General features: G+C 45.7%; 1 protein-coding gene across 2 annotated transcripts; it reads left to right on the forward strand.

Moving 5' to 3' along the window:
* Positions 1 to 128: 128 nt before the first annotated feature.
* On the forward strand, positions 129 to 24592 carry dagla (diacylglycerol lipase, alpha). Of its 2 annotated transcripts, none has more exons than XM_077023090.1 (20): positions 129 to 914; positions 9836 to 9937; positions 10473 to 10684; positions 11043 to 11144; positions 11499 to 11637; positions 12361 to 12448; positions 12711 to 12845; positions 13434 to 13511; positions 13635 to 13759; positions 13967 to 14117; positions 14653 to 14736; positions 14885 to 14962; positions 16571 to 16651; positions 16774 to 16916; positions 17302 to 17370; positions 17459 to 17531; positions 17994 to 18199; positions 18445 to 18571; positions 21975 to 22138; positions 22518 to 24592. In XM_077023090.1, exons 2-20 carry the CDS (start codon positions 9843 to 9845, stop codon positions 23656 to 23658), a joined length of 3291 nt encoding a protein of 1096 aa, XP_076879205.1. In that variant the 5' UTR covers positions 129 to 914; positions 9836 to 9842; the 3' UTR covers positions 23659 to 24592. The 2 variants fall into 2 exon arrangements, with proteins under 2 accessions (XP_076879205.1, XP_076879206.1); XM_077023091.1 differs by lacking the exon at positions 129 to 914 and adding an exon at positions 6756 to 7065.
* Positions 24593 to 25037: the final 445 nt, after the last annotated feature.

Consider the following 25037-nt stretch of genomic DNA (forward strand, 5'->3'; position numbering starts at 1 on the left):
AAGTCCATCGAAACTCAGGAAATGACGCAGTCTCACTCCGCAACCTTTTTTCGGGCGATCCACGCTATTCACGAAGGCTGATGTCGCACGCCTCCCTACAGTATGCCAGCGGTTTCGTACGGGCGGAAAATCGCAGTGACGTTCGCCGAAAACGCAGAGAAAACGAAGCGCTTGGAGAACCAAAAGGGTGACGTAAACTACGTTAAGGACGCAGCTAGAAATCGTGATCCAAACGACACACGCGTAATTATCGATGTGAATACCAACGACGCCCGTTTTCTCGGGGGGGAAAAACGGAGGGAAGGCAAGTCAATGTCTTGAGACCTGCTGCCGTCCGTGCTGGCCCAAGTATTCCACTTGATTTTCCCGAGGCGGAGGAAAAAGTCACACCCAGACTTGAGATTACACGTAGTCCGATTTTGCGTCCTCTTAGACTACTGATCACTGGGATCATGGAATACCTGTCAGTGGGAGACCAGCGAATGTGATATAAAACGACAAGTACGGCGTGAAATATTCTGAGTTTCTGAACCAGTGTTCCGCGGAACGGACGGACATTCAAGCAGTTTGAATAAGATCAGTTTGAGACGGTGGCGCCGGACCACACGCACCATGTCACATCTGATCACTCCCAGCGAGTCTGACTGACCCGGATTTCTTATTCATCTGGTTTATTTACAGGACAGAGTAGATACAGGACCGTCTTTGCGGTTTTATCCCGTGCAACCGCCGTTTTCTCGCGGCCAGGTCTAGGCGATCGCCCAGCGCCGCGATATCTCAGCCGCATTATTCCATCGGCGGAACCTGTGGTCGGTTCTGCTGCTGGACTGTCCGTGTGGACCCGCAGAGGATGGGAATGAGAGAACGAACAGAATCGAAGAAGAGGGTCTCGGGACGACGCCGTCAAAATACAGGTGAGCACGTACTGGCAAAGCGGCAGGCTGGGGAAGGTTTTATCGGCGTGGCTAATACGTGTCGGTGGATTCTGGCGAACGGACCAAGGTTCGGCAGATTCCTTATGAATACAACCCGGGTCTTCGCGTAGTGTCGTCGGTCATTTGTCATTGGTGTGTATGTGCGCGCGTGTGAGCTCGCGCGCGCGTATGTGTGATAACGCATACTAACGATTACCGAACCAGTTATGAACATGACCTGCATTTTTTTGCGGCGTGCTCTCTTAGTCGTCGTCTGTGTAACCCATCGCAGCCCCTGTCAGTTGCGATTACCCCTTTATGTTGACCATGGGTATGACGCATCTGGAGGCTGCCTGCACGGCTGGGCTTGTGTGCAAGCTGCCTCTACAGTGCACAGATCTCATGTGTTCGGCCAACACACACACACACATGCATATTCTAGAAATAGTTGGTCTGCCCTGAAATGCCAGAAGTATCACATAGACGCATTAATGGCTTGCTTGTTCAGATGAATGGGTTTAATGGAAATGATTCGGGCTTTTTCCCCAGGGACATAGATATGCATTTGTAGCAGCAAATGGGAACTGATTGTGTGTGTGTGTGTGTGTGTGTGTGTGTGTGTGTGTGCGCATGCGCGCATGTGCATGAGATAGATGCATGCAGGATAACATGCCATGACACATCTGATTGAAGAACTCGTACAGTCTGAGCTCAGCTGGGATGAGGCAGGCGCCTATGAAGCCATGTCTCTAGGGAAAAATTCCTCCTATGTGCTGCAACAACAAACAAATGTTCTCACAGTTACCAGGAAGTACATCCTAGTTTTTGTAGTGACACCCGATCTTAAGCAAGAACTCTAATTTGTGTTGAACCGACATAGAACTATTGTAATCTACAGTAATGTAAACAGTCATATTGTCAAGCTATGTTTCTACATTTGCTTTGTCCAGTCATACCTCCCATTGTGTAAATATAATCTACAAGTCATCCAGGAGGTGGAAACAGGAAGTGTCTTCTGTTCAGACCCCTCGCAGAGCTGCTGCTTCTGTGGGCATATGATACACCCCTCGTGTTCCTCAGCACAAACCTGGGGGCCAACCAGATGCTACATATAACCCAGCTGTGACCCGCACCCAGGCCCGTTGGATTCAGTGTTCACAGTGGTTTGGATCAGCTGTTGTGATAATTATGGTAAAAATAAGAAACTTCAACGACTAAACCACTATATTAGTGCAGGGCAGATGTATTGCAAGAGTGTGTGTGTGCACACATGTATGTGCCTGTGTATGAATGTAACCTTACATGTTCTCAGTTCTGCAGGCACACCTACACTGTCAAGATCAGTGCTACCACATCACTGTAAGGTGGAGAAATGGCCATACAGCAGATTTTTCATAAAACGAATTCCTGAAGTCACAGAGTAGACCAGGAGTAGAACCATGTTTCACAGGGTTCAGAGCAACATGGGCAACTTGATTGATTATGTTAATTGATACACAGAATATTGATTTTATTGATTTATTTTAAGGTCATCCCATAGTAATGTTACCAGCCCGCTTTTAAAGTCTCGTGCTGTTTTGTATCTATCTGTTGTATTGAGCTTTTTCGCTAATCCTATAATTTATTAATTAATCAAGATTTATTTATTATTATTTTTTTATTTGAGCAGTTTTGGATTTGCAGGAAAGTGATGTATTATGCCTCCAGATTAAATTCTGAGGCCTTTGCATCCTTGGTGTTGAGCTGAGCAGCTGTAGCTGATGTGCTGAAGCGGTGGAGTGTGGTGAAGGTGTGAGTTCAGCTGAGCTCTGGCAGAGCTTTTCACAACATCGCTCACATCTTGACAGTTGTGCCACATCTTCTGTGAGGACATACTGATAACCTGCATCCTCCTTTCTGTCTGACATCAGATGCCGCTTCCAGCCATTCTCATCCGCCTGTAACGGGGCGTGAACAGAATGAGGACGGTGAGATGTTACGGGATAGCACAACCTGGGCGGACAGCGGCGCAATTTCTTCCAATCCCAAAGGAAGCAGTGAATATACTTGTAACTGGAGATGCAGAATTCCCTTCGGAAAACCGTGCATGAGTGAGATCAGTAATAGGCTTGGCTTCTGAAGATGTATTTATTTATTTGTTTTTGCAATTGCATGGAGAATATTTGAGTGTTCTTACAAAATCTCTACTGAAGATTCTGAGCAGGTTGCTTACAGAGCTTCTTTTAACACTTTTTATGAACCCTGAACCCTGAAAGTGCTCCTGAACAACTTTATAATTAGCTGATGGGCTGAAATAGATGGGATGGATCATGGCTACGAATGTTGATCTCTGCTGAATTCTGTTGCTAACATCAATTGAAATCTTGGCTCCTGTAAGTAAATGTACTTATTTTACTGCAATGATAAATTTTTCATTTGCATGACTATAAGTATATATGACTACAAGTTGCTGATATATACATGTTTGGTTATTTATCAGAAGCTGAGATAATTTAAATCAAATTCTCATTTAATTCTAAATGAAGTAAAGAACATTTTTAATTCTCAATTATCGAGCAATTGAATTTAGATTACCTATAAATGTGTGTGTGTGTGCACGCACGTGTGTGTGTGTGTTTTTTTTTTTTATCTTTTTTTTATTAGTCACAGCGAAATTGCATGAAACCCAAATGTTACTGGAAAGGAAGCTTTATATAAAGATACATTTTCCACTTACCTCAAAATTTAGATGATCAGCCGATACATGTTTAGTGTCCAAAATTTAGCTTGTGAAATATTGCCATTTGCAATACTGAGCTTGCAGAAGGCTGCAATATGCAAATAAAATCTCTAACAGTTTTTTTTTTTTACATTGTGTGATGTGAGCATCCTTACCAGTCTCAGATATTCCTGATGAGTGTTCTGAGGGTGTTTAGATGAATCATGGCATTCGCATGACCCTACAGTGATGCTGTTTGGTGGTCATAAGCCTCCCATTAGCACAACCACTAAAGAACATGAACACCAGCTGTTTCTTGGCTAATCCACTTTATTCAAGGTAAATGGAAATTTGTGTAACACCCCTTCCCAATACACCACCATTTTTTTTGCTAAATGCTAAAGTTTGGGTCTGTAAAATAGTTTTACCTTAGGCAGTGTAAGTGTATGGCCAGTATTGGTGGGGTAGAAAGTAACCACCACTACAAGAGCAGGACTGCAACAGACTCCATCTCTCTCTCTCTGTTTTCTCTCTTTCACACTCTCTCCCTCATTCTCTCTCTTCCCCTGCCTTGTATTCAGTGCTGCTTCTCCTGCCATGACCCATTTATTTTTTAGCGTCCTTCATCATGCTGTGTTTCTACACGTCCCTTCGGCCAGTCGCAGTGTGCAGTTTCGCACCTCTCCCATCCATGCTATTTCAGCCCTCACACTCTCCTTCTATACATCCAACATTTTAAGAGAACGCTACTTTTCCTTTTTCCTTTCCTCGCGTTCTATCGTGCTAAGCCTTGGTGTGATTTTTCAGGCATTCAGTTTTTTTCCTGAACAACTTTCTTCATTACCTTCCTGCCCAATATTCACCGAGCTGATATTCCTCACCGTTTTTACTTATTTATTTTTGTAGCTGCCTTCGTTTTAGTGGTTGGGCTGCCGCAGTCCTGTTATGTTAGAACAGTTTCTCCTGACCTCCATCTCCTCATCCTCCTCCGTCATCTGTCCTCATTGGCTCATAACTCTGCTTGTGTGTGGCGATCGTCACCGCTCCCCTCCACCCTCTCCACCCTCTCCACCGTCCCCTTTATCTGCACATCCAGCTTCAGACTTTGGCATCAAACTGCACTCCTCCTTTTTTTAGAATGAGGACTATGTGCCAATCACACCCACTCTCCCTCTGCCTTTCTTCTCCATCTTAATCATTTCTTCTCTCTCTTTTACTATCCTCCTCTCTCTCTCTCTCTCTCTCACTCTCACTCTGTCCCTCGCCCCCCGTTTTGCTCTTGCTCTCCTCTTTCTTTATCTCCTGCACTCTTACCCTCTTGTTTTCTTTCATCTTTTCCTCGTCTCACTCACTCGCCACCACCCACTCAGTCCTCTCCACCTCTCCCAGCTTCACACGCGCGTTCATGTGCGTGCGAGCGCACGTGTGTGTGCGAGTGTGTGCGCATGTGAGCAAGTGTGCTGATACGTGTACATTTCAGAAGGTACATTTATGTAGGAGTCCTGACACTGTTTGAGAACATTCTGTATACCATACACATCCGCAGGCAAACACCTGGGATAAACAAGGGCAGACTAATCTCATGCAATTTTAACAAAAACAACATAAGCACATTTCTGGCCAGCTTGGTGGAAGTTATCCACTGTTAAGGTCTGCCTCTGGGTGCTGGTTTTCTGGTCAATTTATCTGTGTGAACACATCCTTTTAAGTTTTATTTAGCATGAATATGGCTCTCTGGTGGGATTGGGGTGTTTGCTTTTCTTCAGGGAGTCATGGTAACAGAAAAAGGAACAGTCATATTGTTTTATCAAAAAACAATTAGTTTATTGATGTTATCGTTTTGTAAAACTGCAGTGTGTTTTTGTGTGTTTAGGTAAAATGTGAGGCCTGATTCCAACTGCCCAGCAGCAAGTTTGATGGGCTTTACCTCTGTGTGCGTGCGTGCGTGCGTGTGTGTGTGTGGACACTCGCCTGAGTCTGTCCATGCACAATCCTGTGTGTGTGTGTTTGTCTATGCCTGCACCTGTGTCTATGCCTGCACCTGCACCACACTCACCACCCACCCACCCACCCCCCCCCCTCTCTCTCTCCTACCCACAATGTGTGGTCTCTGGTTGCTCTTTCTGTTTGATTGATGGATGGGGAATGGAGGCAATAGAGGTGGGAGAGATACCCCTCTCCATCAGGCACTTATCCCCTCGTAAAGATCAGTACTACCCTTTGCAGTCTTTGGACAGTGTGCAGGAGAAAAATAAATTGTGTCATGTCTAGAGGGCCATAACTGATTGGGCAAAGCTTGAGCTGTTCTAATGTTGATTGGATATGGGCTCACAGGGCCAGTCATTTTATTGGTTATCTGAGGAAAGGTGGCATACAGGGCGAGCACCCTTTGATCTGATTAATATCGTAAATCATAACATACTTTGCATAACATTTACATGTACAGCAGTGGTGCTGCAGGTTTTGGCTTCACACAAGGAACTGGAGTTGTTGGTTTGAAGTATGTCGTTCACACAAGGAACTGGAGTTGGATTGAAGGATTTTTGGGACATCAAAGACTGATGAGTGGGTTACAGTGTCACTATTCGTACTGTGACTACTGAGGAGAGAGGTGCTACAAGTTTTCTCTGCCTTCTCTCTCTCCTTCTCTCTGGAAGCCCCCAAAAAGCCATGAACACCCTTTCTGCAAGCCAGTAAAGGGGCCCTTTGTATCAGCATCGCATAAATGAATGCTAAAAATGGGCTCTTTTATATGAGCACTGAATGAATGATTGATGCTTCTGACTGGTCCAAGCATGCATGTGTTCTTTACACCATGACATAAATCTATGCCACATTAATGACTTATTAATTTTATTAACGTTATTATTACATTCAAATACAAATAACCATGTAGTCACACGTGTTGTCATTTATATTGCTATCATTTTGTGATAATTTTTGCCTTCCAGTGAGGGGATACCAGGTAATCTGCCTTTCAGAATATTTAAATAAGACAAAGTAACTGATTTGTTTAATAATCCACTTAAAAAAAAAACAACAACCAATGTTTCCTGTGTGGCTGTGAAGTAAAGGAAGTTCAGCGTAGGGGAATGGAGAGAGCAGCAGAACCCTGACAGAAACTGAGGCGGAGAGGAAGAATAACCAACCAAGAAAATGACTCTACTTCTCTAAATTCAGGAACTTAATTTACTCTATGGCTTTAAGACATTCAAACCACGTGAAAAATAGGAAGAGCTGCTGTTGGAGTGTAGCATTAGCTGTGCTAACTTTTAAGGTGAACTGGAAATTTTGAATAAGACGCTGGAGAATAAGCTAACTAAAAAGAATAACATCTGAAAAAAAAAATCCAGACAAACTATAGTGTGAATTTCCCGAGTCGTTGAAGAAGGCAGCTGCATGGAGTCGAGGGGTGAGCTGGGGGCGAGTACAGAACAGCTAAGAGCTAAGCAGGTGAGGACCAAGCCAATAAATATCTCACAGAAAAAATACACTGTGTACGGCTGTGGAAGGGGAAAAAAGTCAATTAGTCATGTGAACAATTTTTAGTTATTTATATATATAATTGTTTTATATTTAGCATAATATGTAAAAATCTAGCATATATTATACATTCTACACAAAAACATTCTCCCAAATAACTGAATCACAGCTCCATGGTAGTTTTTAATGGAAATAGATCAGCATCGATATTGGGCAACATTCAAATGCAAAATATCGATATTGGATTGGTACAGAAAAATTGGTATCGTGCCATCTGTGATTACGGCCTGTTGGTTTTTTTTTTTATCCCCCACTGCCACATTAGTACGTCTTTGACAAGAACCAGTATCCATGGCAACCGTCACTAGCCTCTCTTTCAGTGACAGCCACAAGACTGTTGGACTAATGAACTCGGATGTCTCTACGTTGTTTTCCCGTTCTCTCTCTTTTGACTGTTTTGCTGTATGCTGTCAAACAGTATGCCTTGTTTTCTGAACCATCTGCTACCCACGTGTTTACACACGTGTTGCTTGTGGCGTCCATCTGAATCGGACACGTCCTCTTACACGTCGCCCTGTGCTTTCGTCTCCTTTTCCTTTCTGCTTTTCAATTGATGTGTATGTGATCTGTAACAGGTCTTTTTCTTGATTTCAGTATGAAAGCTTCTTGAATTCAATATGAATAATGTAATTAATATAATTTAGTATAGTATAATATAGTATATTTTATTAACTATATTTTGCATTTCTCGCTACAGTGCATTCTTACATCAATTCCTCTTTAGATTCTGCTTTGTGACATTGAATATATTTTCATTAATTTTTATGAAAATGTTTGCTTAAAATAACAATATGTAAATAAATGAATATTCATAATACAAAAAGTTACTTCAAAATCAGTACATATGCACCCACACACCACTTGAAAATCGTGACCGTATTCTCTTATATTTTTGTATTATATATGTGCAGTGAATAGGAATCAGTACAGCCTCCGGATAATCTTAGAGCTACTGTGGCTCATTACCACATCATAGTTCACCACTTCATAATGGATCATTACCACATCATCATTGTTCATCACTTCATCATAGACCATTATCACATCATCATAGTTCACCACTTCATAATACATCATTAAGACATCATAGTTCACCACTTCATAATACATCATTAAGACATCATAGTTCACCACTTCATAATACATCATTAAGACATCATAGTTCACCACTTCATAATACATCATTACCACATCATAGTTCACCACTTCATAATACATCATTACCACATCATAGTTCACCACTTCATAATAGAATAATAATAATAAATTATAGCCACATGACTGTTGCTGATTCGGTACACAGACCTGTATTGAATTGAATTGAATTGAATTGAAACACCTACAGTGTTTAATAAGTCCAGCATGACATTAATCAACACTATACTGGTTCACTTGTGCTGTGGTGCATGAGCTGGATCTGATACTCTTTGGTAGTAATGTGAGCTTGGTCTAACCCTGGCCCTTTAAAATGCATGATTTGTTAATGTGAAATTAACTTCAGCATCTTGCCTGTAACATATCTGAGCCATGTAATAATTTTTTTACACCTGTACATATACAACATTTTATATTTGCATGTCCGTTTTACAAAATTTATAATAACTAAGTCCTACCAGCAACTGTTGTAGATTCAACTAAGGTTCTGGATGAAGCTATTTCAGACATGAATGTTTGTACTACCTGAGTAGTTGAAAATAACACAAAGGCTAAAGAAGTTCATGAATGAAATATGTTTTTAAAAATTCCTACATTGTTGAAACTTTGGTTTGAGCTGCACAAGTGGTAAAAGCAGAGCGAACCATAAGTTTACAGCAGTGCTTGATCTGTCAGAGAAACGAGTAATAGTTGGTTTCCTGAGTCAGGGCTGTGCGAATTTGTACAGGAAACACAAAAAAAACCCCTGAAAAGGTGTGTACATTAGTAAGAGTGACTGTACATTAGTGCGAGTGAGTGTAGGCTGTAGGCCAGTAACTGATCAAAAGGTTGTCTGCTCACTCAGGACATGATTGACACTGGTCAGCATGCTCACATCAAACACAATGGAGGCAGAGGGGATTTATGGCATGCCTCACTGCGCATCGGCATATTCTATAACGCAGCTGACTTTGGACTAACATATGACTGAGGCCCATATTTTGAGAAAAAAGAAGTTGTCCTGGTCCTTTCTCTGCTGCACAGTGATCCTGTGTCGACACCCACACGTTCTCATAACCTTTGTAGAATGGTTCCTTCATGCTTTCTTCGGTAACGTCCATGAAAAGGCTTTGCCAGACTTTGAAAATTGTTCCACTCCTGTTTTTGAGAAAGAAAAAAAAACACGAGTTGCATAACTCTCTGGAGCAAGATAAAATGTAGAAGTGGTGAAATTTGGTAACGGTTGTTGTTGGCAGCTGTGTGTGTAGCTATTATTGGCAGGGGCTGCTGGCTGTGGTAGGGCCCATGCTGTTGAAGCTTTTAGGGATTTTTGTGTGTGTGTGTGTGTGTGTGTGTGTGTGTGTGTGTGTGTGTGTGTGTGTGTGTGTGTGTGTGTGTGTGTGTGTGTGTGTGTGTGTGTGTGTGTTGAGGTTTTAGGTTAATCAGGCCTTTTTTTAATGTGTGCCTATGTATTTATGTGTATGCCCATTAAAATAACCTGTGTGAGTATGTGTCGTTTGGTCAGTAATCCGTGTGTGTGTTTCAGGGCAGTGATGCCGGGCATGGTGATGTTTCGGCGGCGGTGGTCAGTTGGCAGTGATGACCTGGTGCTGCCCGCTCTCTTCCTCTTCATACTGCACTGCATATGGTCAGTAAGTGTGCGTGTGTCTGTCTGTGCGTGTGTGTGTGTGTGTGATGAACTGATTTATTTATTTCCATAATCACTGTTCACTTTGGTTTTAATATGACATAATTTAGTGCCATCAGCCAACTCTTTGTATCTGTGTTTCACCATTGAGTTCAGCTTCGTGAATTGATTTGAGCACATACTTGACTGACTCAGACAAAATTATAAATGATTCAACATAGACATGACTTTGACTCTGCACTGGTCATGTGGGCTGAATGTATAGTGACTTTAATATAACATGTTTGAGTTTGCTACCTTGCATCATCTCTGCGAGGAATCAGTAGTCAGAGTGTAGGCCATAAGTTAATGAAAGCCACTGTGAGCTCAAGCAAAGCAGTTTAGCTTAGCGTATCATAAAATAGAGACACTTTTAAGAAGAGGTAAATGGCTATAGGAGTTACAGGCAAACAGCTCAAGACATGGTCATCGTTTTCTGCTCAAATAATAGGAATCATGATGTGTCCAAATCTGTGTCTATGTGTTATTCACTCAGGCTGGTGGTTCTGTCCGTGGTTCTGTTTGGCCTGCCGTACGGGTTGGGCCAGTCCTGCTCCGTCACTCTAGTAGACCATGGCCGTGGCTACCTGGGGATCCTGGTCAGCTGCTTGATCTGTGAGAGCGCCATCATGTGGTTGAGCATGCGTGGTAGCATCCTGTATACCCAGCCCAGGGAGGCCGTGCAGTACGTCCTTTATATTCGACTAGGTAAGACACACTCTCTCTCACATGCACACACGCACACACCCCGTGTAGGCTCTGTCTACCTGATCTACTCTGGTTCAGTTATGTATCTCTCTAATTGTTGTTATGGTGGCCGGCGTCAGCAAGAGGAGGATGGGTTCCCCCCTGAGTCTTGGTTCCTCCCAAGGGTTCTTCCTCATGCTCTTAGGGAGTTTTTCCTTGCCACTGTCGCCCCTTGTCTTGCTCACTGGGGGCTAGGACTCGGACACTTGTAAAGCTGCTTTGTGACAACAACTGTTGTAAAAAAGCGCTATGTAATTTTTGATTTTGATTGATTGGGTTTCCTGTAACGATGTGTTTGCTGCCTGTCCGCGTTCCACAGCCATCCTACTGGTGGAACTGGTCTACGCTGTGGTGGGTATCGGCTGGCTGATGCAGTATTACCAACCCTGCTCTGATGTCACTGCCAAGAACCTCGCCCTGGGTGAGGATGCGTGGTGGGCTGTACAGCAGCACTGAGAGATGGCATGACCCCATGGTATATATTTAGGAGAGAGGCCAGGAAGAAAGAAAGATACATGGAAACCTTGGTGACCCTGGTCATTTAGGCTGTGTAGGGAATCATGTAAAGCCTTTACTGCACAGCCTTTTTTAAGACTGATTTCAGTGTGTAATAATATTCTCAGTGCAGAATTTATTAAAGAGCATTTTAAAAGCAGTAACAGACTAGTAACAGACTGAATCAAAGAAATCACATCTTGGTGATTTCCATTCCATCCACTAAAGTGGGACCCCTCTATAAACTGTGTGTGTGTGTGTCCGTGTGTGTGTGTTGCAGGAATTGTGGTCTGTAACTGGTTGGTGATCTTCAGTGTGTGTTTTACCATGATGTGTACGTTCGATCCCACTGGTCGAACCTTCGTCAAGCTGAAAGCCACCCGTCGCCGCCAACGCAATCTGACGACCTATACGCTCAGGTACCACACACACCCTAAATACGCTCAGGTACCACACACACCCTAAATACGCTCAGGTACCACACACACCCTAAATACGCTCAGGTATCTTGCACACAGCCTAAAGTCCGAGTGTACACACTCTGGTAAAATGCTTTTGACCTAAACACTCAGGTAAAAAGAATATGACCTAAACGCTCAGGTAAAACACATACAGAAAAGGTGTTGCTGACACATACCTTATGATCTAGCTGGCTAGCCAATAGGATTGGGTAGAATTCCCAACCGCGCAGCCCGTTGTTAGGGTTCCAGCTTGTGGGTCATTTTTTGGATGCACACAAACGGTACCCAGTCGGCTTTTCTAGTTGACTTGATTAACAAACCAACTTGGGTGCAGCCCCTTGACAACACTGGTTCAAGTTTCTTCTCTTTTGGTCATACTGCCATCTTATTTTGTATAAACTATTTCACGGTGTCCCCATTTCTGTATATAAAATGCTGCTGAATTTGGAACACAAATTGTCCCTAAAAATGTTTTCTTCCCTGAGATAACCTAAACACTCAGGAAAAACATGACGCATGGGTAAAGTGACCATTGTGTACAGGCAAAAAACATGGGTACGACAGACAGGTGTAATAGCCGTATTTGTGGTTTGTATTTTCTAAACAGTGCATTGAGTTTACAGTTGCTTTCCCTGTCTGTCTGTCTGTCTTTCTCTCCCCTCACTTCTCTCTCTTTTTCAGACACAGGCTAGAGGAGGGCCAGGCCAGCAGTTGGAGTAGGAGACTCAGGTTCTTCATGTGCTGCACAAGGGCCCAAGATTCCCAGTCTGTTAGTACATACACACACTTGCACTAAAGCAATTTACTGGCTCCACTAAGAGTTTATATCTTTATAACCACTATTTATCTAAGGTGTGTGGAAGAATCCGCTCTACTCACTGTTTACATCATAACCGCGCTGGACTGAAAAGAATCAGTATGGGTTATACTGCATTCAAAGCCGCTTACCCTACTCTGCAGCAGAATTATGGGCTTCTGGTTTTAATTTTGTAATTACATGTAAATGGTCTGAGTTGAATGTCTTTTGTCAGGACGCATATTCAGAGGTGGCCAGCCTCTTCGCCGAGTTCTTCAGGGATCTGGACATAGTGCCAAGTGACATCATCGCGGGCCTTGTTCTCCTCAGACAGAGACAGAGAGCCAAGCGATCCGCCATCTTGGACCAGGTATGAGCTGATGGAGGAGCAGCTGGTGAGCTTTGAGTTATTAAGCTGCTTTTGCTTTACAAAATTAACCTGCCACTTACTTCCCCTTAGTCACAAAAGCTACTGCAACCTTTAGTTGCCAGTTTTTTGGACATGGATTAAGCAGTCTTGGAATAAATAGTAATGTTTGTGGTGATTCACCAATGCTTCACTTTAGTCTAGGTTTAAGGCTATTCTTGGTCAGGGAAATCGGCTCATAAGGCAGATACTGCAGTTATTTACTAGTAAGGACTTTAGATACCATACTGGTACTATGGAATGTTCTAGAACATTAACACTTGCTGTGTGTAAGGGCTCTGGAAGGGCCCCAGCCCTAGTAAGCTGAGGTCCGCAGGGAGTGGGCGGTTCAGAGCAGGAATCTGTTCCGTTCCCAGAGGAAGAGCCAGCCAGGCCCTTAAAGTGCAAATTAGGCTGAGAGTGCAAATTACTATGTGTTCTGTATGCATGAGAATTGACATGACAGTTGTGTGCTCCCCAACTCTCTTTCTCACACACACTATCTGTCTATCTATCTATCTCTCTCTCTCTCTCTCTCTCTCTCTCTCTCAGCCAAACAACAACATTATAGCCTTCCTGTCCGGTATGCCTGTAACACGCAGCACACGCTACTTGGACCTCAAAAGCCCGGTAAGGGAGGGAACGCATGCGTGCCTTTATGTGCATCAATGATCGACTGTTCCAGGTGTTCTGTGGGTCATACGGTTTGAGTTTGACACGCATTTCCTCCCTGGGCCTGGTTGTGTTTTCCAGATGGAGATGGCCATGTATAAGGAGGTGTGCTACTACATGCTCTTTGCTATGGCTGCATATGGCTGGCCCATGTACCTGCTAAGGAAGCCTGCCTGTGGGCTCTGCAGGCTCCTCAGTTCCTGCCCGTAAGCCTCCCTTCAGACACCAGAACATCTGTACTGGACACCAGAACACCTACACTGGATATCGCACAGGGCCGTCATACTTGATATGAAACTTCGCTAATAAAAAAAAAAATGTAATCCTGTATCTGCTTGTAGAATCAATTCTAGTGATGAATGATGATTAATAATGATCTCTCTGTCACTCTGTCTCCATCCCTTCCTCTCTAGCTGTACATCTGGGTCCGGTTCGCGTCTGTCGCACTCAGTAACAGTGGAGGAGGACAACTGTTGTGGCTGCAACGTCCTGGCCATCCGCCGCCAGTTTTTAGACCGAGACCTCAAACAGGTTCAGATCGTCTACACATCTTGCCATGACGCGGTGAGCATCCAGTCTGACGCCTTCAACCAGGACTCACTTTAAGCTCAACGCTAAAATGACAAGAGAAGGTTCTTCTGATCCTCCAGTGATTCATAAATTCGCCATTGTGTCACATCGAAGAAAGGCTGGTTTTGTTTTGGCTGAAACTATGATTATACTTCTCAAGAACTGTCTAGACCTCCAAGTCTCATCAGATAAAGAAGAAAAGGAAGTTTGAGCCTCCGTGTGAATCTAAACACAGAGAAATTCCTTAATGCTCCAATTTGAACATCATTACCTGTGATCTGAGCCAGGACAAAATAAACTTACTGATTTTCAAACTCTGGGCTACAGTGCAACAGTGTGGAGAACTGACAACTTAAATTATATATCTCACAATCATCTTGTTGACCTTCTTCCTGAATTTTACTTCCTGTCTTCTCTTTGTTTGTGTTATGTTAATGCTTTGTATAATTTGCTGTTGATCTATTGCATGATAGAGCTGTGCGACTCTCAAGTAGGACATGTATGTGAAGTATACCATTTTTTATTTTAGGTCTATGAGACACCTTTCTATGTAGCAGTAGACCATGGGAAAAAGAAAGTTGTCATCAGTATCAGGGGGACACTGTCACCTAAAGTGAGCCTTAACCTGCAATCCATACGCACTTGAACTCCTAAAAAACAAATAATACACTGAATAGGCTGAAACTACAGTGTTGGCTGTGTGTGTTTGTGTCTCATGATTTCTCACTGTCTATTTCTCCGTCTCTCATACTTTGTCTCAGGACGCACTCACTGATCTCACAGGAGATTCAGAACGTTTGCCTGTGGAGGAACAGCATGGGGTCTGGCTTGGACATAAGGTATACACACACACACACACACACACACACACACACACACACACACACACTGCAATGTCTTTTGTAAAACAAATGTGTATAAGCTCAACAAAGCAGCAAAATATGATCTGTCTTTCTTGTGATATATATCTCCCCATCGCTCCTTCTCTCTCCCCATCGCTCCTTCTCTCTCCCCATCTCTCCCCTCTCCCCATCGCTCCTTCTCTCTCCCCATCGCTCCTTCTCTCTCCCCATCGCTCCTCTCTCCCCATCGCTCCTTCTCTCTCCCCATCTCTCCCCTCTCCCCATCGCTCCTTCTCTCTCCCCATCGCTCCTCTCTCCCCATCGCTCCTTCTCTCTCCCCATCTCTCCTCTCTCCCCATCTCTCCTCTCTCCCCATCGCTCCTCTCTCCCCATCGCTCCTTCTCTCTCCCCATCGCTCCTTCTCTCTCCCCATCGCTCCTCTCTCCCCATCGCTCCTTCTCTCTCCCCACCTCTCCCCTCTCCCCATCGCTCCTTCTCTCTCCCCATCGCTCCTTCTCTCTCCCCATCGCTCCTTCTCTCTCCCCATCTCTCCTCTCTCCCCATCGCTCCTCTCTCCCCATCGCTCCTTCTCTCTCCCCATCGCTCCTTCTCTCTCCCCATCGCTCCTTCTCTCTCCCCATCGCTCCTTCTCTCTCCCCATCGCTCCTCTCTCCCCATCGCTCCTTCTCTCTCCCCACCTCTCCCCTCTCCCCATCGCTCCTTCTCTCTCCCCATCTCTCCCCTCTCCCCATCTCTCCCCTCTCCCCATCGCTCCTTCTCTCTCCCCATCGCTCCTTCTCTCTCCCCATCGCTCCTTCTCTCTCCCCATCTCTCCCCTCTCCCCATCTCTCCCCTCTCCCCATCGCTCCTTCTCTCTCCCCATCGCTCCTCTCTCCCCATCGCTCCTCTCTCCCCATCGCTCCTTCTCTCTCCCCATCGCTCCTCTCTCCCCATCGCTCCTTCTCTCTCCCCATCTCTCCTCTCTCCCCATCGCTCCTCTCTCCCCATCGCTCCTTCTCTCTCCCCATCGCTCCTCTCTCCCCATCGCTCCTTCTCTCTCCCCATCGCTCCTCTCTCCCCATCGCTCCTTCTCTCTCCCCACCTCTCCCCTCTCCCCATCGCTCCTTCTCTCTCCCCATCGCTCCTTCTCTCTCCCCATCGCTCCTTCTCTCTCCCCATCTCTCCTCTCTCCCCATCGCTCCTTCTCTCTCCCCATCGCTCCTCTCTCCCCATCGCTCCTTCTCTCTCCCCATCTCTCCCCTCTCCCCATCTCTCCCCTCTCCCCATCGCTCCTTCTCTCTCCCCATCGCTCCTTCTCTCTCCCCATCGCTCCTTCTCTCTCCCCATCTCTCCTCTCTCCCCATCGCTCCTTCTCTCTCCCCATCGCTCCTCTCTCCCCATCGCTCCTTCTCTCTCCCCATCGCTCCTCTCTCCCCATCGCTCCTCTCTCCCCATCGCTCCTTCTCTCTCCCCATCGCTCCTTCTCTCTCCCCATCGCTCCTCTCTCCCCATCGCTCCTCTCTCCCCATCGCTCCTTCTCTCTCCCCATCGCTCCTTCTCTCTCCCCATCTCTCCCTTGATCCCTCTCTTTCAATGCTTGCACAGGGAATGGTTTACTCTGCAGAATACATAAAGAAGAAACTGGAACAAGAGATGATTCTGTCTCAGGCCTTCGGCAGAGATCTGGTGTGTTCCAATGCGCTGCATTCTCTTCCTTGGCGTTGTGACCGTGTTGCTCTGAATCGAGCTCTGCTCAACTGTCTGACCAGCAGCACTGTGCTCTAGCGTCTGTCCTCTCGCCCAATCAGAGCAAAGGAACCATGCATTACGGGCTGGTGATCGTGGGCCACTCCCTAGGTGCTGGCACTGCCGCCATTCTCTCTTTCCTGCTCCGCCCCCAGTATCCCACACTGCACTGCTACTCCTACTCGCCCCCCGGAGGCCTTCTCAGGTGGGTGAGACTTGTGGGTGCGTTGGGATCTTACTCTCAACACCAGTTTGGGGCATTAGTCTCTGTGCCATTGCCACTGCTCATCAGATTACCCATATCCTCACCCTTTCTGGTAATTCTATTAGAGGTTGGATGAGACACAATTAGTTAGACCAAGAGAGGCGGAAATGATGGGAAAGTCCATTAGGAGGACGTAATAGGTTCTTTGCTGTGGAGGATTGTCTAAATGACTTCAGTAAAAACCTCCCATCCTTATCTGTTAAGTGTGTTTTGGAATGCATAGAAGCTCCTTGCTGAGTGGGCCCTACACATGTGAACCAAGCCCTTGGGAGCACGCCCTGAGGTTTGCTTGATGCTGACTGCATATGCTGTGTCTTTTTCACAGTGAAGATGCTATGGAGTACTCAAAACAGTTCGTTACGTCCGTGGTGTTGGGAAAAGACCTCGTCCCTAGGTGAGCTCTGCGGAACGCCTGCATCAGTTTAGGGTGTGTCTGCATGTGTCTGGTTGGGTCATCGTTTTGTTTTGCATTTTCTCCTCAGGATCGGCCTTTCACAGCTTGAGGGCTTTCGTCGCCACCTACTTGAAGTCCTACAGAAGAGTGATAAACCAAAGGTACACACACGCTCACACACAAAATTCTTAAAAAGCAATGACGGGCAGCCCTCTGGTTGAATGCATGTGATGTTTCCGCCCTGCGTAGTGTATATACCCCTATGGGAATGGTGGGAATGGTCAGTGTAATGTAGCAGCTAAACCTCTGTACCCTCAATGCACTAAGCAGCTTCCAGCAGGGACCAATCACCAGGCGACATCTGCACGAGTGCGGCTCCTGCCACACGTTTACAGCCCAGCCAATCGCATCGCTCGGTTCTCCCTGCACAGCCTCGTCCACCTCACTTCCATTTCACTCGCACAGCACAGAATAACTTTCAGCCTTGGCCTCTCTAATCACTTACGTTAAGTGCACAGGTTTCTGAGGAATTCATTCTCTGTATCTTCCACTTTCTCTCTCTCTCTCTCTCTCTCTCTCTCTCTCTCTCTCTCTCGCTCTCTCTCTCTCTCCCCACCTCTCAGTGGAGGATCATTATAGGGGGCACCAAGTGTATTCCTAAGACAGAACTGCCTCTGGAGGATGAGGTCCCATCTCAGGGCGTGACGCCCTCCAACTCCCGCCTGTGTCTACACCCCAGTGACCTGAGCATTGCCCTGTCTGCCTCCACCCCACTCTACCTGCCTGGCCGGATCATCCACGTGGTTCACAACCACCCGCCAGAGACCTGGTGGGGCAGGGCATGAGTGCCCCATACTGAGTGTTTCATGTTTAATTATTGAACATTAGTGCTCAGTAATTGAAAATGATAATGCATGAATATTTGGTGTTTTTGTTTGTTTTTGTTACTGGGAATTAGCATTTCTATTCCTGAAATACTACTACATATTCTTTTTCCATTCTTATGTCCTGTCCCCCACCCCCCCCCCCCCCCTCTCTCTCTCTCTCTCTCTCTTACTCTGTCTCTCACTCTAGCTGTGGTCAGGAAGAGCCCACATATTCAGCTCTGTGGGGGGATAACAAGGCCTTTGATGAGGTCATCATCTCCCCAGCCATGCTGAATGAACACATGCCACACGTGGTGTTGGAGGGCCTCAACAAGGTGGGGGTGGTTGTGTGGTGGGTGTGTGGGATGGGCCAATGTGTGTGCCCGCGCATGTCTGTGTGTGTATGTACGTACACGTGCATGCATCTGTAATTTCGTGCTTTTTCTGAGTGTCCCGTTCCTGGGACTGTGCTCTCTGTGTGTGGGGGGCTGGACTGTGGCACTGGAGGCTTCTGATCAGACCCAGCGCAGCTGAGCTTCGAGAGGCGGACACAATGCGAATCAGCAAATCTGCCGCTCTCTTAGCAACACGAGTCATCGCTTTAATTAGCTCGATTCTGCAGACGGCTTGCTGTGGAGTGGCCTTGGGTTGTGTTGGGTTACATACCTCTCCTTCCTGTTTGGCAAAACTGGAACTGGGCATATCAGTGTTGCAAGGCTGTGTGTGTGTGTGTGTGTGTGTGTGTGTGTGTGTGTGTGTGTGTGTGTGAGAGAGAGAATGAGAGAAAGGTAAACCATATGTGCCTTGCTGTGTGGAGGTCTTGGTACATTCTTCTTCTCTTTAGCTTTGATTTTTTTTTCCAGTTTGCTCTCTTTCCATCACTGTGGTGTCCTGGGTGCTGTGGACAGTCCTGATGCTCCTCGATCCTTTTTTTCCAAACACCCCCCCCCCCCCCCCCACCCCCGAGTCTGTCTGTGCATCCTACTATGTGAGTTGGTCATTACTAATATGTTCTGGTGTGTCTCTACAGGTGCTGGAAAACCCATTTTGCCTTTCAGAGCCAATCGCTGTTGAAGATGAGGATGCTAGTGCTCCAGTTGCCATTCAAACCCTACCAGACTCTCCCCTCACTCCTCTCATTGCAGACGCCCCCTTTGTGCCCCCCGCAACCCCACCAGCATCTCAGACTCCTTTGCAGCTCCAGCCCCCAGCTACCCAGGAAAGCTCTCCAATCCCCACTGGTGCTGTTAACCTGCCAGTGCTAGCGTCACTGTCAGATGCTCAAATAATGAAGCCTTCTCCAGCTGGAATGTGCTATCTGTCCGATATCCGAGACCCGGCCGGCACGCCTTCGACACAGGCAGACGGTCTGGCTTAATCTGGGATGCAGAACAAAGATCCAATAACACTGCTACTTAATCAAGCAGCATTGTGCCGTCAAAACCATTTCAGATAGCATTTCTTCTAGTCTGCTGCTGACGTATCTCTTCCCACAGCACCACAAACAGATTCTTCTTCAGCTGCTCCTCCGCAAAATATCCCACACAATCCAAGGGCCTCAATTACCCCCAACACCCTCCACCAACAGTGGCTCGAATCCATAGTGCCAGAGCTCATGGCCATAGATGGATGTCCCTAATTCTTGTCTGCGCTCCCTGAGATCCTTGGAAGTTGCACTCCAACAGTCCAGTCCGTTTCTCAGGACCCTGGCGAGCCCGCAGATCTCCTCCACCCAGCTGCTCTGTCCTTCGACGCTTTCACAGGGCCACCGATCACCTTTCTTTTTACACCTCCAAGCGAAATCTCCAGGATGTGCGGAGAGTGCTGTTCAGGCTGCAACTCCTCAGTGTCCAGGGTGGAGTCCCACACCAGCTCCATCCAGGCCGACCACCTCCTCTCCATGCTGCTGTTTACCTGTTAAACCCCTTGCATTTACACCTGGGCTTTGTGGTGTACGACTGCTGCATGGTGTGCTGCTCTCCCACCTTTCTCCTCTCCCTCTCTATGTTATAGAGAGAGAGAGAGAGTGTGTGTGTGTGTGTGTGTGTGTGTGTGTGTGTGTGTGTGTGTGTGTGTGTGTGTGTGTGTGTGTGTGTAAGAGAGAGAGCGCGAGAGTGAGAGAGTGTGTGAGTGTGAAAGTATCATTATTGTAAACTACAGAGTACAAATGACCTCCTTCCCCTCAATCGTCTCTTCCCAAATGTTTCCTGTGTTTCTGTGCACCCTGTCACTGGTGACCCCTCCACCATTTCCGCTGGGAAAGGAGACCCTGGAGTTGGTGTTTCCCCTTGTGCGTGGCTTTACAAGCTTGTGCTATGTGCACTGCCTGCTCCCTCTGCTAGCGGTGGCGGTGTAGAAATAACATTCTGCATGGGTTGTTGTAAATTGAGATGGTCTTCACCTCACTGAGATGGTCTTCTACTCGGTGCTGAAATGATTTATGACTACTAGAGTTCAGACCCCCCCCCCCTTCAACAGATCACATACAGTTTCATGGTCATATTTACATTATAAATAACTCCTTTTAGTGGGAGGACGTTTACAGGATTTTCATACAACATTCTGTATCTGCAACCAATCTGGTTGCCTCGTTAACCAGGGATGCAGCCTAGAGAAGGCTGTGTGTGCAATCTGAGCTGGGCCTGTGTAATGTACTCTGGCTGTCACTCATGCAAGGTCATGCCTGTAAGGCCCACTGTCATGCCTGTAAGGCCCACCTGGATTTATGTTCCTCTGATACATTTGTGTGTCATGCACTGATGCATTTTCGTGTGGGTGTGTGCGCATGTGGCCATCATTTCAGCTATTTATTCTTGCTTTATGAATTGAATTATTACATGTATTGTTCTGTGAATGTTTTAGTTATGTTTATGCTCATTAATAAAAAAAACAACTTCCTCTCAACATAGTGGTTGTGTGACTGGAGTTGTGTGTATAAGGGGTGTGTCATTTGTTTGTTATGTTTGTGATGTTTGTATCTGCACATCCTGCATGGTCTCTCCATAGCAGTCATTTTCCATTAACTGTCACTCAATATAATGGACAAAGCATTTAATCCTGTGGAAACCCTGTTGGATGTCTAACAAAGTTTCTGGGTAACACCTGACATTTTAAAGAGTTAGTATGCAATACTAAGTCATTTCAGTAATTTATTAATACTGTTTAATTATACGTCTCCTAACACATCATGCTGTTTTATAACGATGTAATTGACTATAAGCACATCAGCTTAACCTTACCTGATAATTCCCTACAGCTAAAATAAGTACATTTTAAATATTATATTAATATATTCAACATAGGCTAGACCAAGTGCAACTGTGAAGCAGTTGGAATTTAGAAAAAAAAATACCTTAACAATATTGTCCCTTTTGATACATGTTTACAAACATTTCATCTGGAGGTTTCAGGAGGGAATCTGTTGCGTTTTGTGAAGTACTGATGTTCTACGGTAATACTGAGTTGCATTGGATGGCTTGCGTATGGCACTGTATAGTTGCAGTTCTGCAGTTTTTGAGAGGTATGTGTGTGAGGGAGAGAGAAAGCGAGAAACAAAGTGTAAAGGAATTAAGAGACTACAGAAGCTTGGGTGAAACGCTCAATAATGCTGTCTGTACATTTTCATAGCGTTGCATCATTTAGCATTTTGACTCATACTTGCAGGAGGCCAACATGATGTCATCAGCTTATTACAAAGTTTTACTTTCCCTCCCCCCTTTATATCTGTCACACTTGAAGGTTTTGGAAAACTACAATAAGGGGAAGACAGCCCTTCTGTCAGCTGCCAAGATCATGGTTAGCCCCACGGATGTGGACCTGAACGCTGAGACTGTCTTCCTTGGGGCCTCCAACTCCCAGCAGCCCACACCCCCCACTCACCACCGAAGGAACAGTAGCGTCCGGTGAGTCCTTCTTGCTAACCCTATGGGAGAGTAGACAGACAGTAACACACACCTGCACCTTGGAAGGGGATACAGTCAGCTAGAGCTGTTGTTTTTAAGGATGTGGGCTGGCTAGAGAGAATTGGTATTCTGCCTTGAAACAAATTTGAGCATTTCTTGGGAGGTAAAGTTAGCTGTACTGTGAATGCAGAATGTCAAATCAGTATTACTTGGTTATCTCTGTTGATTACTTGTGGTTTATCTTTGTTTTTCTGTCTTTGTTTCTGCTTCATATACCTGTTTCATATACCTCTTTTGATTTATATTATGTTTATTTTGGGTATATATATATATATTTCCTGTCCTCCACAATTTCTTATTCTCTCCTCTCGGCTTGCAGCTCCTGTGCACGCTCCGAAATCTCTCTGGATGGTTTTTCGGAGTGCCCCCCTCCACCTGTGCCCGTGGTGCTGACGGGTGCCCGCGAGCGGCTGACTGTGGAGCTGCAGGAGCGCAAGGCACCGCTAGCGGTCATGGAGAGCTTGTCTGATGTGGACTCCATCTACAGCCTGGACTCCCGCCGCTCCTCCGCTGCCCTGAGGGGCTCTCCATGCCTGGGCTCACTGCCATTCCCCCTGGACGCCCCCATCCCTGAGGAGAACCCGTCTTTGAGCTCACGCACCGAGCTTCTAGCAGCAGACGGGCTGCTCCAGTCCTCACCCGAGCGGGAGCTGGGAGAAGCCGGCCCCTACTGCCCCTCGCCGCCACAACTCATCCTGCCTTCCAATGGGGGCCATCGCCTCTTACCTGCCAACCCACGGCACAGCGGTCACTTCCCTCCGCTTCTACTTGGACAGACCGTTATAGGTCATCCAGGCCGCCAGAGGGCGAGCTTGCGGCCCCCTTCGGCAGTGTTTGAGGCGTATAAGCAGTCGGGTGTCCCCATCAGCCGGGAAATGAAGCCCGCCACACCCTGGACCGGTCCTGATGGGGATGGTTGTGAAGAGAATGCGAGAGATGGAGGAGTGGAGAAAAACACGCAGAGCCAGGCAGAGGTCAGGGTGGAGCCGAAGAGTGAGCTTTCGCACACCATGCCAACGGTAACCCCACTCTCCAATGGGAACCCCAGCCAGGCTGTGTTGGAGTTCGCCCAGTACCTCGACTCTCTCTTCAGGCTCGATGGCAGCAGCTCTCCTCCTCTGGAGCTCTCTGACGCAGAGTCCGAGTCTGGTCGTGGCTCCTGCAGTCAGACGGAGGGCCAGTGTGATGAACAGCATGGGGAGAACTCGGACAGGGACAAGCAGCTTCTAGCTAGGGCCACGCTAGAGCCCAATCTCGTCCCCAAACCACCTCGCACCTTCGCCGGATCTGCTGACCCCTCGTCAGGCATCTCTCTCTCTCCGTCCTTCCCTTTATCCTCGTCGGGAGAGATGAATGAACTCTCACCCCCGGATGGACCACTGACGGTCAACCACTCCACACTACGAACTTCCACTGCCTGTCCTTACCCTGAGGAAAACACAATATCATCCATGGTGTAGTGCCCAACGTCTGACACACACACTTCCCGTTCCTTCTCTTGATGGTGTTATTACCCTCCCAAACAGAAAACAAACACACACAAAAAAACAGTGGGTGAAATTTTCTTGCTTTCTTGGACCAACTCCTAGAAACATGCATGCGTAGCAATGCGACTTCCAGACAGAGACCATTAAAATCACAAAGAATAGAAGACCTCATTTTGTACCATTGATGAACAATATCTCTGAATGCAGTCTGTCTCATGCATAACTGTTACAAAGTGTCCTGTTTGCTGCCTGCGACGTGAGTGTGTCAGGCTGCTCCTACACGAAAAGACTTCAGCTGTTGCTGCCATAAAAGAAGCTTTGCACAGACGACCCAAAATTTCCACCAAGTCTCATGTTTATGTTTACATTACTGCCACTGAACAATAAGTGTGTCAAGTTAACATATTTGCAGGGAATTTGACTTGCAAGGAACATAATAGGATGGCCAAAAAGGGAGAGCTAGCTTGATTGAGATGAGCTAGTGAGTTAGAGGCATGCTTGCTTGCCAAGTTCAAGTTTCTTGACACGGCGACATTTCCTCAGGTCTTTAAAGAACAGAGATAAAGATAGGGGGCGCTCTAACAGGTTCTGATGTCAAAACTCATATTTGTGCTTTTCAGATGTTGGCTTGAAGGTCCTGCACCACTCAAGTCTCGATTTCTGATTTAGGACTGTGGTACGGTGTGCATGAGAATATAATGAATACTTATTTGGAACAGTTCATTTTGAAATTTACTTAGCATTGATCTTCATTCATGCGTACATTCAAAATAACGATAATCTGCTTTTACTTCCTTTCTTTTTTTGCCAAATATAAACCCTGCCAAATATGTGTAGGAATCGATATCTGAAATGAGTTTGAAGATTTATGTAAGAAATAGATTTTTTTTACATTTATATATATATATATATATATATATATATATATATATATATATATATATATATATATATATATATATATATATAATTTTTTTTGTCACATAAATTTGATGTACTGTCACGTGCGAATCCACCATGTAACAGTGAAACGAACTAGGTGGCATAGAGCATGCGCCACACACAGTTCTGAATGCCCTTGCTAAACATGTCTTCTTTAGACATTAGATAATACTTTTTTTAAATGCTCACCTCATTAAATGTGGGCTTGGACTGGAGGAACAGGGCAGAACATTGCCCTTCATGTGACACTATACTAGGACCAGTAGCAAACTGTTTATTATTATTATTATTATTATTATTATTATTATTATTTAGGGAGTCTCATCTGCATTTTTATAATTTCTACTGTTGTTGTTATGACTATATTTCAATAATTGGTGGTTTATCATTATGATGAATATTTTAGTAAC

The sequence above is a fragment of the Brachyhypopomus gauderio genome, chromosome 12 (genome assembly GCF_052324685.1).
Source record: "Brachyhypopomus gauderio isolate BG-103 chromosome 12, BGAUD_0.2, whole genome shotgun sequence".
Classification (NCBI taxonomy): domain Eukaryota; kingdom Metazoa; phylum Chordata; class Actinopteri; order Gymnotiformes; family Hypopomidae; genus Brachyhypopomus; species Brachyhypopomus gauderio.